Raw genomic sequence first — 15,540 nt, forward strand, 5'->3', positions numbered from 1 at the left:
ACTGTCTAAACCTGTCGGTCAATTCCTAAGCATCTGTATCCCTCCACTCCCCATCTACTCATGCATTTATCCAGATGCATCTTAAATGAATCTACTGTTCCTGCCTCTATCACCTCTGCTGGCAACGCGTTCCAAACGCCCACCACCCTCTGTGTGAAGTACTTGCCACACGTATCCCCCTTAAACTTTCCACCTCTCACCTTGAAAGTGTGACCTCTCGTTATTGAATCCTTCACCCTGGGAAAAAGCTTGTCTCTAACCACCCTGTCTATACCCTTCATGATTTTGTAAACCTCAATCAGGCCGCCCCATAATCTCCTTTTTCATAATGAAAATAAACCTAACCTACTCAAACCTCTCTTCATAGCCAGCACTTTCCATACCAGGCAACATCCTCGTAAACCTTCTCTGCACCCTCTCCAAAGTCTCCACATCCTTTTGGTAACATGGTGACCAGAACTGCACACAGTATTCCAAATGCAGCCGAACCAATGTCTTGTACAATGTTAACATGACTTGCCAGCTCTTATACTCAATACCCCATCCAATGAAGGCAAGCATACCATATGTCTTCTTGACCACTCTATCCACCTGTGCAGCAACCTTCAGTACAATGGACCTGCACTCCCAAATCTCTCTGCCCATCAACTTTTCACAAGACTCTTCCATTCATTGTATAATTTAATCTAGAATTAGTCTTGCCTAAATGCATCACCTAAATGAGGATGTGATCTGTGAAGGATTGGAAACTTCTAAGTTTAGGGTCAGCAAGGACAGTTGTTAGTTGCTTTGAGGCTAAGGTTTAAGAGACCATGAAGTGAGGGAACCTGGAGACAGGATCCTTCATGGGCACAGAGGTCCAGTTAGGAAGGAATCTCCCCTCTACTCACCATTAACCTACTAGACCAATTGCTTGAAAGGGCCTGTCCCACTCCCAGTTTAATCCAGGCAATAGTAGGGTGAGTCTCTTAACTAGGTAGTAATTGTCCACTTAAGTGTCTCAACTGGGATAATAGTGAGTGTCTCAATTGATGCCTCCACTGCTGCTCATAAAATCACAGTGGGGACAAAAGCAGTGGAAAGGTAGTGGGCAGTTTTACAATGCCTTAATCCACAGATCCAACTGTCAGCTTTCTTACCCATGGGTGGCACATTAACAAACTTCTTTGACTCTGGAAACAATTGAAGCCAAGCCCAAACATACCTCTTGCTCAAACTGTAGCTCATTAAGCGACTTTTATTGGATTTCCTTAGAACTAGAAAAAGGAGATTTCCATCCTAATGTGTAAGGTCTGAACATGCATTCACTAGTAGAAAGTACTCTGTTCTAATATTTCACTGTCTAATAGAAATGGCTTGCAATAATTTTACATTATTTAATAAGACATGAGAGAAGTTATTTCCAGATTAAGTAAATACCCTTCTCTTTTCCCATCAGAGGCAGAGTAAAAATAATGTAAAAGGTGTGTGTAATGTAGAGGGGAAAAAAAAACATGAGGAGAGTGTTCAAACAAAATTATTGAAAAGATGAGGAGAAAATTCACATGAAGCTGACAGCTGGATTTAAATAGCAACATTTTTTTCTTTGATCACTCAATAAAAAAAATTATTAGTTCCACACTGAGTTCATTTCATCTTACCAGACATACTCAGTGCTTTTCGAGTTACCTAAACAAATATTCTGGGTGACATGAAAGTCCATCAAGATGAAGATTAGTAGCGTAAACCACAAAATAACACTCATTGCCAAGAATATAAAGCCATGTGGAACATTTTAATTCATTTTTGGGATGTGGGTGTCTTCAGTGAGGCCAATATTTATAAGCCAATTCTAGCTTTCCAGAAAAAATGGTATGAGGCCTTCTTCTAGGATTACTGCAATTCAAATACTGGTCTAATACAATTGATTGGTTTCTCAAGCTACTCAAAAATTAATCACAGTGTTGTCAAATTAAATTCACATGGTTGCCATACAAAGTAATGATAATAGGCTTTATTCCCTTAGTAAAGCAGTTGGGTTTTCAGCCAGACATATATGTGACTTCTTATGGAAAGTGCACTTGTAGCATCTGTTTTTGGTGAGGACTTAATGATGATGCTATATGTGGATGCATTGTCTACAGACAATTAGAGTCTTAGTTTACACATGAATAATATCACAATACCTAAGGACACAAAGGCTGTTGGTAAGACTGCACCCAAAAATGAAGCACTGCTTCCAGCCAATGAGGGCAAACTTGAAACAAATGTCTAAAGTTAAGGTTCGTTATTCCTACTGCAGAGTTTTAAGTGATGGGCATACAAATCTGAATTTGATCAGGGAGGGTAGGGATTTCGTAATCCAAATCACAGCCCAAGTGATTTTGTATCCTATTATTTTGTTCTTTGTAGCAAGTGTGCTGAATCATATAAGTTACCACAAGGGTCTTGTGGTGATGCAGTAGTAGTGTCCCCACATCTGAGCCAGGAGGCCTGGATTCAAGTTCCACCTGCTTCAGAGGTGCATGCAAACATCTCTGAACAAATTGATTAGAAAATATAATAGAGTCTTGTGGTGGATATGGGCTGTTGCAGGCAATGGTAGTGTCCCCTTATGTGAGCCAGGAGACCTGGGTTAAAGTCCAAAGTTGTGATATAATATCTCTGAACAGGTTGATCAGAAAAGATTTACTGGATATTGTATATTCATAAAGTATTCAAGTTCTTTACATAAAATGAATTTGTCACGATGAAAGGCTAATAATACCTTAGTTTAAAAATAACATCAGGATTTCACAGCTTAAGACTGCTGTTGTTAGGGCTAAATTGTTATTACTTTTAATGATTCATTTTAAAAGCTTAACATCTGCAGGTTTCAGTACTTTTTCTATAACAACCTGTCTCAGGTCTACATGAATGCAATACTTGTTCTATTGGCTAACAATTTTCTTTTTCTGTCTGATCCAGGGAATCACGTGTTGTCTCCTGGCAGCCGTGTGGGAAAAGGCTTGACACCAGTTGCTGCTCAAGCACTAGGACTACCTATTGGAATTGCTGTGGCAGCATCGCTGATTGACGCCCATGCAGGAGGTTTAGGTACTCTGAAAAAAAAGAGAATGGGAGTGAAACAGTGAACAATTTCAATAATATTTTATGTAAACTTTTTTTTTTGAATTGTCAACTTGATAAATTGGATAAGTTTATTATTCCTTGGCCCTTTTTTAAGAAGTATTATGAATTTTTTTTCTAAAGTTGCATTTAACTGCAATTATTTTTATTTGCTCTTTTGAATTATATAACACAATTAAATGTTGGTACTTGTGAAAATGAATAAGCTTCAAATGCTGGATATCAGAAATAAGATCAGAACCTTCGGGGAACACAGCAGCCCTATTGTACATAAAATAAAGTTATTTTTTCAGAATCCGAGCACTGAAGAAGGATCCCTGCCTAATATTCCGGTGGCTGCTGCTGGAAAATGCAGTGTGTACACACTTGATGAAGACAGTGTCCTCCTTAGCCTGGATACCATTGATGGGCAGGCACTCACTGTTTAAACTTAGACAATACTTCAGACAACAAATTAATAAGGAGAAATCATCATTCATGTTGGTTATGTACCTCAACATGAGTCATTAGGTGAAGCAAAAGGAGATTCTGGATTAGTGTTGCTGGAAGAGCACAGCAGTTCAGGCAGCATCCAAGTAGCTTCGAAATCGACGTTTCGGGATGAAGGGCTTTTGCCCGAAACGTCGATTTCGAAGCTACTTGGATGCTGCCTGAATTGCTGTGCTCTTCCAGCACCACTAATCCAGAATCTGGTTTCCAGCATCTGCAGTCATTGTTTTTACCTCGAAGCAAAAGGAGAGACATTTCAGTCTCCTTTGCTTCTAGGATGTATCTGTCCTTTATCTTGGAAACTTGCTTAAGTGCCGTCTATCTGAATAAGGGGGCCAAATTCCTTTGTCCTACTAAAGCCATGGAAAATGTTGTTAGCTCTTGAATTATTTATCACATTAAAACTTTTTGATTGTCATTGTAAACACCTATTCATTAGTGATCTTGTTGTCATAGACTATTCTGTGGAGTATAATATTTGAAATGGGAGCAAAGCTAAAAGGCTAAGAGTCACTGTAATCTCTCTGATGTTTTGATGGGTCATATTGTGGGCTGTTTCTGAATGGCAGGTGTAATTCTCCCTATCTTGTGTTGAATGCGCATTTCATGGATGAGTGTATTTCTGTCTGTTCTATATCACTGGGGGAGGGATTCGCTCAGTTAGTTTGCGAAGCCATGTGGTGCCAATGGTATGGGTTCAATCCACACAACAGCTGAGGTTATCATGAAGGACACTCCTTCTCAACTTCTCTCCCCTTGCCTGAGGCATGGTGGCCGTCAGGTTTACTCACCACACCATCTCTGTCTATTGAGAGAGCAATCCTGTGGCCTGGTAAGTCTATGGCAACTTGCTGAAACTACTGGAATGTCTTGTACACTGAACTATTTTTCATTGTCTTGGCCATGCTGAAAGCCCATATCTATTGCACTTTTAACCAATTACCATTGTATGACCTTCTATCAAGCTGTAATAATGTAGTTCAATTTCATCTTAACCTGCTTCACATGTTATCTATGTTGGGTAGGTTATCTTTTGGCAGTTTTTCCAATAATTCCAAAGTTTTTCATGATTCTGCACTATCTCCAACCTGTTCCTTTTCAATTAGCTTAAAACTCTTATCTATTTTTTGCCAGTGATTCACTATAGTTTACTGTTTCTTTCATATTTGACACCTTTAGTCAAAACATGTTATGGTCAACAACAGGTAAATTAGAGAATTGACGTATGATCCATAATTGTCTATTTTGTGCTCATACCTTAGTCAAATGTACACCAAAACATGTTCAAGTCCACAATACCTCAGGATGAATGATCATTGCACTAGTACCTGGTAATCTACACTTACAAAGCATGGCATTGTCATCTTGTATTCCAAAAAAAAGAACTGCACTAATGACTCATGCAGTGCAGAATCAGTGACATCTGCAGCAACCTGACAATTTAGCCGTGGACAGCTTTTTCCAAAACTGTGAAGGTCACCATAGCAATATATTTTCATGTCATAAAATTCTTCCAAGCCACTACAAGTAACATCTGTCAGAAAATCCATTCTGCTCTTTGTTCCTTTATAAAATAAGTGAGTGATGCCATGTTTGCTGGAAATACCTTCATAACTTTCCCAGTGGAAAGGAAACTGGAGAGGTTACAGAGCATTCATAATTTGGCAAGCTTCCCAAATCTTAATTCAGGGTGTTGTGATGGAGTCCATGTGACTGTAACTGTTCTATATATTAAACTCAAGACAGGAATCCAGTCTTTTAAATGCACAGACCATTTAAGACCACAGAAAATATTTTTGTGCATATCAACCTGTTATCTAGGGAGTAGCCACAATACTTCAATTCTATAGTAATTCATGGTGCCTACATTATTGTGAAAGTTTTGAGAGAATAACCAGATGGCTGTTGACAGACCAAGGCTTCTCTTTGTAGCCTTGGTTCATGACCCAAGTTGGAAACCCCTCCACACAGAAGCAACTTCAGATACAATGATGCTCATTGTTAGCAGACTATAATGATACCACTGTAATAATTCTGTTGTTCAGACTGTTGTGGTGGAAAAAGCTTAAATGTGACAAAAAGAAAAAAAGTAGGAAGAAGTGGTACTGGCCCTTATTTTGGGGGAAAAGAATCCCTTTGGTCAAATCCTTCATGGCATTCTTTTCTCTCATGACCAGGATTTTTAGAGAGTATTCTCTGAAAGGAATTCAGCCTTTAAAATTGCCAGGGTCTCTTCTCATGGAATCATTCCCTTTTACTATATGTCATCTTATCTGCATGAAGAGGAGTAATGTTGAAATGTTTAAAGATTATATAGAGTGGTAGTTGTCACTCTGTATATGAGTCAAATTGTTTTTATACTATTCGTTTAATAATGATTCTGGGAGCCCACAGTGTGGTTTCTGTGCCTGCTGCAAAGCTATAAAAATTGGATTTAACAATTGAAAGAAGTGACTCATGTATGGCCTGTTCCTGGAAATGGAATGAAAAGATAAATGGTCTGGAAGGACGTATAGCACTAAGCTATATATTTTTCATGAGAACACAACTACAGAAACCGTTGCAACAATAGTTCTAGCCTAATGCTTAAAATCAGAAAGATTTATCTACTGCGGTAATGCAGTGTGTGTTGAATATCTACTATACCAACTGGGTGTGTCCACTCCTAAGTGCCTTTGAGACAATTGAATGATTTGAGAAGCCATTTCAGAAGACACTTATAAGACAACCACAGTGGAAGGGTTTAATATTGTCTGAGGGCCGGTCACATGGCACATAACAAGTTACATGCCTTTTCAGTCCTAAACTGCTTAGTTCTAAAGGGTAAATTAAAACAAAGAGCAGTGAATGCTACAATTGTGAAATCAGTTAAAATTCAGAATTAACTCTGCTTGCTCTCCACAGATGCTGCCAGACCTGCTGATTTTCTCTAGCATTTTCTGTTTTTGTTTCAGTTCTAAAGGGTATTAGCAGTGTATTTCTGAATTTGTTATATTTTGTTCTTCTACAGGCTCTCACTGAGGAAGGGTCACTCAACCCAAAACATTAACTCTGATTTCTGTTCACAGATCCTGCCAGACTTGCTGAGCTTTTCTAGCAATCTCTATTTTTGTTTCTGATTTACAGCATTGGCAGTTATTTCATTTTTATTTAGTATCTAACTCTTTCTAATTCAGTTATGCTTAGGGAGGAGCTGAGTATGATTAAAAACATTTTTTATTGTTGACTATGTGACTGGTAGAGAATAATCAGCAATGAAACTTAGTGTTCAAGTATAAGCATATGTAGGTAAAAGCTAATCAAAAATTAGTTTTTACATAATCTGTTTTATTGAAAAAGCTAGAGGCATAGTGACCTTTTCCAGATTGGGTTGATATCAGTGGAGCCTCCTTAGAATTAAATAAAATGTATGTGACATTATCGCTTTGGGTAAGTGGCTACATGTTGTCCTGAACACTTCTTATGATTTAGCAAAATCACTTCTCAAGGCCAATATGAAACAGCACATTAACAAAGATCACTTAGAGTTACAGAGTCATTGAGATGCACTGCACGGAAACAGATACTTTGGTCTAACTCAACCATGCCGACCAGATATCCTAAACTAATCTAGCCTCATTTGCCAGCATTTGGCCCATATCCCTCCGAACCCTTCCTATTCATACACCCATCCAGTTGTGTTTAAATGTTATAATTGTACTGGCCTCCACCACTTCCTCTAGCAGCTTATTCCATACAAGCATCGCCCTCTGCATGAAAAAGTTGCCCCTTAGGTCCCTTTTAAATTTTTCCCCTCTCATCCTAACCCAAGGCCCTCTTTTTCTGGACTCCCCCACCCTAGGTAAAAGGCCTTGTCTATTTATTCTATCCATGTCCCTCATGATTTTATAAACATCTATAACCTTAGCCTCCAACGTTCCAGGGTAAACAACTCCAGCCTATTCAGCCTCTCCCTATAGCTTAAACCCTCCAACCTTGGCAACATTCTTGTAAATCTTTTCAGAATCCTTTCAAGTTTCACAACATCCTTCCGATAGGAGGGAGACCAGAATTGCACACAATATTCCAAAATTGGCCTAACCAATGTCCTGTACAACTGCAACATGACGTTCCAACTCCTATTCTCAATGTTTCGACCAGTAAAGGAAAGTATACCGAAGGCCTTCTTCACTATCCTATCTACCTCTGGCTCCAGTTTCAAGGAACTGTGAACCTGTACTCCAAGGTCTCTTTGTTCGGCAACATTCCCCAGGACCTTACCATTAAGTGTATAAGTCCTGCTCTGATTTGGGGTGTTTCAAAAATACAGCACCTCACATTTAACTAAATTAAACTCCATTTGCCACTCCTCGGCACATTGGCCTATTTGATCACTATCCTGTTGTAGTCTGAAGTGACCTTCTTCGCTGTCCATTACACCTCCAATTTTGGTGTCATCTGCAAACTTACGAACTATACCTCTGATGTTCACACCCAAGCTATTTATATAAATGACAAAAAATAGTGGACCCAGCATCAGACCTTGTGGCACACCACTGGTCACAGGTCTCCATCACCACCCTCTGTCTTCTACCTTTGAGCCAGTTCTGTATCCAAATGGTTAGTTCCCCCTGTATTCCATGTGATATAACCTCGCTAACCAGTCTACCATGAGGCAAGTTATTGAATGCCTTATCAAAGTCCATATCATCCACCACTCTGCCCTCATCAATCCTCTTTGTTACCTCTTCAAAAAAACTCAGTCAAGTTAGTGAGACATGATTTCCCACTCACAAAGCCATGTCGACTATCCCTAATCGGTCCTTGCCTTTCCAAATACATATAACTCCTGTCCCTCAGGATTCCCTGCCACTTCTTGCCCACTGCCAATGTCAGGCCCACTGATCTATAGTTCCCTGGCTTTTCCTTATCACCTTTCTTAATTAGTGACACCACATCAGCCAACCTCCAGTCTTCCGGCACTACTTGCTGGTGGTCAGTAATGTTTCTAAATGTACATGTTGTGTGATTTCTGATAGAGCAGCTATTATTCTTGCTATTTTGAATTGTTGCACTTGGTTTGATGCGCTGATAGTTTCACATTTAAAACTTAATTTGTTGTACATAAGAGAGAGAGATTAATTGAATTATGTTTACTGTTCTGTTCAATCTTGAACAGAGATGGTTTTTAAATTCTCTTCTCCCTTTTTAAAATTTGCAAAGGAATGCTTCCCAAACCCTGTTTGTGAAATCCAATTTAAAACAGTTCACAACCTTTTCTTCAGAATTACAACAAAGTGATCTTATTAATGCATTCAAATCCTGTGGGATGATTTACAATACACATTCACATACATATAGTGTCATAGAGATGTACAGCATGGAAACAGACCCTTCGGTCCAACCTGTCCATGCCGACCAGATATCCCAACTCAATCTAGTCCCACCTGCCAGCACGCGGCCCATATTCCTCCAAACCCTTCCTATTCATATACCCATCCAAATGCCTCTTAAATGTTGCAATTGTACCAGCCTCCACCACATCCTCTGGCATGTTTCTGATTGACACGTACCATACACTTTCCATACACGTACCACCCTCTGCGTGAAACAGTTGCCCTTTAGGTCTCTTTAAAATCTTTCCCCTCTCACCCTAAACCTATGCCCTTTAGTTCTGGACTCCCCCACCCCAGGGAAAATACTTTGTCTATTTATCCTATCTATGCCCCTCATAATTTTGTAAACCTCTATAAGGTCACTCCTCAGCCTCCGACGCCCAGGGAAAACAGCCCCAGCCTGTTCAGCCTCTCCCTGTAGTTCAGATCCTCCAACCCTGGCAACATCCTTGTAAATTTTTTCTGAACCCTTTCATATTTCACAACATCTTTCTGATAGGAAGGAGACCAGAATTGCACACAATATTCCAACAGTGTCCTAACCAATGTCCTGTACAACCGCAACATGACCTCCCAACTCCTGTACTCAATACTCTGACTAATAAAGGAAAGCATACCAAACGCCTTCTTCACTATCCTATCTACCTGCAACTCCTCTTTCAAGGAGCTATGAATCTGCAAACTAAGGTCTCTTTGCTCAGCAACACTCCCTAGGACCTTACCATTAAGTGTATAAGTCCTGCTAAGATTTGCTTTCCCAAAATGCAGCACCTCGCATTTATCTGAATTATACTCCATCTGCCACTTCTCAGCCCATTGGCCCATCTGGTCCAGATCCTGTTGCATTAGAGCCAGTCTCAATACCAGAAACTTGGCTGTTTGTGCTACGTTCCCCTGAGAATCTATCACCCCCTACATTTTCCAAAACAGCATACCTGTTTGAAATGGGTATATCCATGGGGAATGGGGAAATGCACATTCTCCCCGTGTCTGCGTGGGTTTCCTCCGGGTGCTCCGGTTTCCTCTCACAGTCCAAAAATGTGTAGGTTAGGTGAATTGGCCATGCTAAATTGCCCATAGGTTAGGTGAAGGGGTACATGTAGGGGAATGGGTCTGGGTGGATTGTGCTTCGGTGGGTCGGTGTGGACTTGTTGGGCCGAAGGGCCTGTTTCCACACTGTAAGTAATCTGTAATCTGTAATATCCATAAAAGACTACTGTAGTAGCTGCCCACCTCTCTTACCCTTCCTAGAGGTGACCCATCTATGTGACTGTATCTGAGACTTTCCCCCTTCCTATAACTGCCATCCATCACATACTGTTGCAAATTCCTCATCGTTTCTATTTGTCTCTCCAACCGATCCACTCGATCTGATAAGATTCGCATCCAACAGCATTTATGGCAGATATAATCCGCAGTAACCCTTAAACTCTCTTTAAACTCCCACATCTGACAAGAAGTACATATCACTGCAAAGGCCATTTTTGCTCCTTCACAATCTACAGACCCAGAAAATAACACCGTCTTATTTCTCTACAAACACTGCCCCAGGTTAAATTAATAGCTATGGCTTATATTTTAAGTTTAATCAAGAGACTTATCTCCAAAAAACATAATCAAGAAAGAATCCACTATACTCACTACTTGGATATGTATCGCAGAAAGAATGAAAAGAGAAGGAACAAATTATATATTACTTAAAGTCAAAGGTATCAGAATTAATTCATGTGAATTAGAGAGTTCAATAATATCCAATAGAGGCTACTTCACTTGTCTGTGCATAGAGATCCCTTTCACAGGAGCACAGATGCAGTTGAATGGCTGGTGAAGGTGCAGGATCTGTAAACTCAGAATTGGTTCACTTCACATGCAAAATATATCATTCCTGTCAGAAATCTGACTTTGGAGAGAGATTGAGTTTAGAGGCAGTTCTTGGGTAAGTTGCAGCTGTTTACTATTCTAGTATAACAAGCAGACTACGGAAAGAAGTCAAAACCATACAATTAGAAGTAATTCATGCAGAATAGCACCTTCAGTCAAGTAACAGCAATTTTGGGTTGAAATACTCAACTAATGAATTGATTTGATATCCCCTCATCAGATTGATCAGAAAGCAGACAACTGATCTGTAGTTAACATCAGTAACACCAATTTTTAATGGTCTCCTGTGTTCAGAATAAGTTGGCCTAGCCATTCTTGACTGCAGTTCATTTGTTTTTGTTGAAGTGACAGAACTACCTATACAATGCAAGGACTATGATATTCCAGGATATGATAAGTTTGATTCCTGGTAATGGCTGGAAATTTCTAGCAGAAGCTAATTTGCTCATTCTGTGTTCATAGCATCCATTTTATATTTAAAGTCATAGAGTCGTAGAGATGTACAGCATGGAAACAGACCCTTCAGTCTAACTGGTCCATGCTGACCAGATATCCCAACCCAATCTAATCCCACCTGCCAGCAATTTATTTTTAAAATATTTCAACAAGACAATGTAATTCCAAAATCAAAAAAAAGTGCCCCTGCCTCACAGCCATCAAGGAGAACAATGAATTCAGTTTCACCTTTTTAAATTCATGTTCAAGGAAATGGGAAAACAAAGAGATGCATATTCATGCTCAGTCACTCTTGACAGGCAAGCATACAGGTAACAAATGAAATGTCAGTTTCCGTCTGCACAAAAAGGGTTATAAAAGCTCCTTCTGCTCTGCTACCTGTAAGGTCAGAGAGATGGTGTTGGCCTTGAGGCCTCCTGTGCATCCAGAAGGGGTGAGAGCTGTTCTCCTTCTTAAATTGGTTTGGGTCCTTCTTCATCTTGTTCTGCCCTGTGTCTCCGAGGACTCTTGTACTCACTGAAGAAGTGCCACTTTGGCTGCTGTGCCCTGGGAACCTTCAGCTCATCAGCTCTGGGGATACTTTGGAATTTCTCTGACCTATGAGGGAAGTTCTTCAGATTTGAGTCCAAATTGGGTGGCCAGATGCTGCTTCCCCAGCAGTGGTGCAGGCTGCTTATCGTTTCAATCTTGGCAATTCTGTTTCCTTCCTACCTGTGGGTCTGTTTGGAGATTAGATTAGATTACTTACAGTGTGGAAACAGGCCCTTCGGCCCAACAAGTCCACATCCACCCATACCCCGACATTTACCCCTTACCTAACACTACGGGCAATTTTAGCGTGGCCAATTCACCTGACCTGCACATCTTTGGACTGTGGGAGGAAACTGGAGCACCTGGAGGAAACCCACGCAGACACAGGGAGAACGTGCAAACTCCACACAGACAGTTGCCTGAGGCGGGAATTGAACCCGGGTCTCTGGCGCTGTGAGGCAGCAGTGCTAACCACTGTGCCACCGTGCCGCCAGATGTTCTGGTACAACTGAAAAGAAGGTTTAGGTTGGCCAGATCCCAAGCTCATCTGCTAGGGTTGCTGGCTTCTTTCCTTCTAGAACCAGGGAGAGGCAGTTCGCTCACCAATTGGCTAGTGGTTTGTGCACTTTCCCTGTACCCTCTTGCAAAATTGAAAAGAACGTTTCAGCTATGGCCAGAACACTTGTTCATCCAGCAAACATATGGGCTTCCTGGCTTTTAAATTAGGTTATTATCGTTTTCTTAGCCCCTGTGGGACTAGTTGGAACACTCTTTGGTGGCTCATTGATTATGAAGGAAGATTTGAGGTCGACAGGCTTTCTGTGTCCATATTTACCCCTAGGGAGAAGAATTTCGCTAGCTACACTTTAGCTGAATCTCTTTTGACTTTGGCTACTCTCAACCCAGCCTTTTTGCTTTCCATTGACACCTGAATGTAGTGCCGCAGAGCAGTTTTGGATGGCTGAGAGTTAACAACAGCTTTTACACTGCCCTTTAGGCAGATGCAAACCTGGTTTTGCTTATGGGATAATTTTTTTAGATTACTTAGATTAGATTAGATTACTTACAGTGTGGAAATTTAGTTACTGGGTGTATGGCTAAGTTCTGCTGCTCTGGCTGTGGCTCTTTGGTTGGGTGAGGCAGCTGCATGGGAACATCCCTGTTCTCCATTCTGTTTGACAAAATAGGTGCTTGCCAGTTTGATTTCTGGCTCACTCTCTTCATCTATTTTAAACTCTGCCAGTCTCTTTTGAACTCTATTTGATTTTATTGGCTTGCTTTTAGCCTTTTTAAATCCAGGTGGCTTTTCCAGAGCCATCTCACCCCTGATGAGTATTTTTGTCCTCCCTGCAGAGTATTTGAAATTTTTCCAGTCTTCTGCCACACTTCAGAACTTGGCTAAAAGTATTGGTTTCTTTGAAATGTCTTCGTTCTGACCCTTTATGACTAAATAAGCTCTTTCTTGACCCTTTGAGTTTCGTCCTAATCCCGGTTTATTCAGTAAAGACAAATTTAACTTCTTTATACCCATCATGACTTTCTTTCTTCTTTATTTATGGACTCTCTCGTCCCTTTTAGGAGGGATACTGAGGCTAGGTTAATATAAACCTTTTAGTTAACTTCTGTTTTTCTAGTCTCGTTACAGTGTTCTCAATTCTCAAAAAACAGTGTCTGCGAAATTACAAGCAACTTCCCCATAATGTAGCTCAGGCCCTCTGTCACATTTACATTTGTAATTCCAAGTCTTGCATTTTTATTGGAAAAACACATACACACACTCTCTCTCTCTCCTGCTCCTCAGATGTTGCCTGACCTGCTGTGCTTTTCCAGCACCACACTCTCGACTTTAAAGTGAAAGTTATCAGAACTAGTTTACATGAATTAGAGGGCCCAGTATGTCAATATCCTGTGGAGATTCTTTCGGTTGGCAGTTTACAGAAATCTGTTTTGCATGGTCACAGATGCAGTTGAATTGCTATTGAAGGTGCAGGAGATGTAAACTGGGAATTAATTGAATTGACGTGTAAAATTAAAGATTCTTTCCATCAATCCAACTTTTGAGAGATATTGCGATTAAGAGTAGGGATTTTACAAAATGCCTGGATCTGCATCAAACAGACTGAGGAAACAAGTAAAATAATCTGAATATTTAAAGATGATTCAAACAAACCAGCAACTTCAATCGTGTGACTCAGGTTTTGGATTTAGACACTCAGATAATGAGCATCCCATATCAGATAACATTATGTCTTACAACAGATCATTCAGATGTTGTTAACACCAAATCAAGCAATATGGATCTTGATGGTCTCCTTTGTTCAAAAGTAGCTATCATAGACATCTCATTTACTAGTCCTTTGTGTTGGAAATGTCTCTTGGAATGTCTATACAATACAAGAGGAGTGATATTCTAGGAGCAGAGAGTGTGTTGCTGGAAAAGCACAGCAGGTCAGGCAACGTCCGAGCAGCAGGAGAGTCAATGCTGCCTAACTTGCTGTGCTTTTCCAGCACTACACTCTTGACTCTAATCTCCAGCATCTGCAGTCCTCACTTTCACCCACATTCTAAGAGCAGATGGGTTTTCTTTTGTTGGCTATCAATCTATCCTTGGGTTCTTTTCAGGAATCTCATGTATTGGATGACAGCCTGCCCCTAAACTCATCTGAACATAACAATTACAACTTTCATGCCCTATGACCTAGGAAGGGTTCCCCTTCCTAATACCATAAGTACAAAATGTATGTCTCCTTTCTCTTTTTGTGCTTTCTATGTATGAGGCAAATGTATGGCAAGACATAATTAGAAGGTGATTGAAGCTTTAAGAACCAATTCACTTCGACTGTGCAATGAGCTTTTCCCTTCTGTGCAACTAACTTAACCTACTGTGTGAGCAGTCCATTTTTCACCTCATGTTTACATTGTTTCAGTTGGGTGTGGTTTCACTGTACACTAATACATGCAAACATTTCGGCGCCTGCACGCTGCACTCTCCACTGCACAGACATGGTGAATCATTATTTTGGGAAATGCAGTAAGAAAACATGTCTGGGTTTAACTTCTCTTTCAAGCTTTTCACCCTCTACCCTATCCCTCAGAATACATGGCCTCTCCCATAACAAGTCGAGAGTGTGGTGCTGGAAGCGCTCCCATAACAATTCCATTTGCCTCCCTCCCTTCTGTTCTTCTTTAATCCTCCTGTGACTATCAGTGTTTTTGTTTTTTTCCTTGATGTTCCTGCTCTTTTCCCTGATCTCATTCCTAGCAAAACTCCACATCTAATGTCTCTCATCCACCCCAAACTTATTAAGTTCTAATGTTCACTTTCTCTCCACAGCACACCTAATTACCTCATTGTAGTCCCTGACCTTAATATGTATCACTCACGATTTCTTGCCCTGTTGTCCCTAAGATTGTTGCAATGTCAAAGGGGAATCTACTAAAAAGGGGGATTAGTGAAAAGGCCAGGCGGAAAGATGGGCAGTTGTAAAGAAAAGTTCGGCAACGCAACATGATTTGAGCATTGGAAGGATTTTGAGGAAATTGCTTCCTATTTCAAGTTGAGGCCCACTTCCTTGCCCATTCTGGTTTTGCTGGATCAGCCAACATGGCTACCTGCAACAAAAACAAAAATTGCTGGAAAAATTCGGCAGATGTGGCAGCACCTGTGGAGAAAAAGCAGAATTAATGTTTCAGGTCCAGT

The 15,540-nt window shown here is 40.5% G+C and overlaps 1 protein-coding gene across 7 annotated transcripts in view; it reads left to right on the forward strand.

Moving 5' to 3' along the window:
* The window catches only part of fggy (FGGY carbohydrate kinase domain containing), a 364,543-nt gene that overhangs the window by 195,114 nt on the left and 153,889 nt on the right, over positions 1-15,540 (forward strand). For all 7 annotated transcript variants that reach the window (XR_011961146.1, XM_072574221.1, XM_072574223.1 and 4 more), the window contains exon 9: positions 2,947-3,075. Coding sequence is in view for 6 of the 7 variants with exons in the window: in XM_072574221.1 (XP_072430322.1) it covers positions 2,947-3,075 (129 nt within the window). In the remaining variant the exon portion in view is untranslated. The remainder of the gene's footprint in view (positions 1-2,946; positions 3,076-15,540) is intronic.

This window comes from Chiloscyllium punctatum, chromosome 7 (assembly GCF_047496795.1).
Source record: "Chiloscyllium punctatum isolate Juve2018m chromosome 7, sChiPun1.3, whole genome shotgun sequence".
Taxonomy (NCBI): Eukaryota; Metazoa; Chordata; class Chondrichthyes; order Orectolobiformes; family Hemiscylliidae; genus Chiloscyllium; species Chiloscyllium punctatum.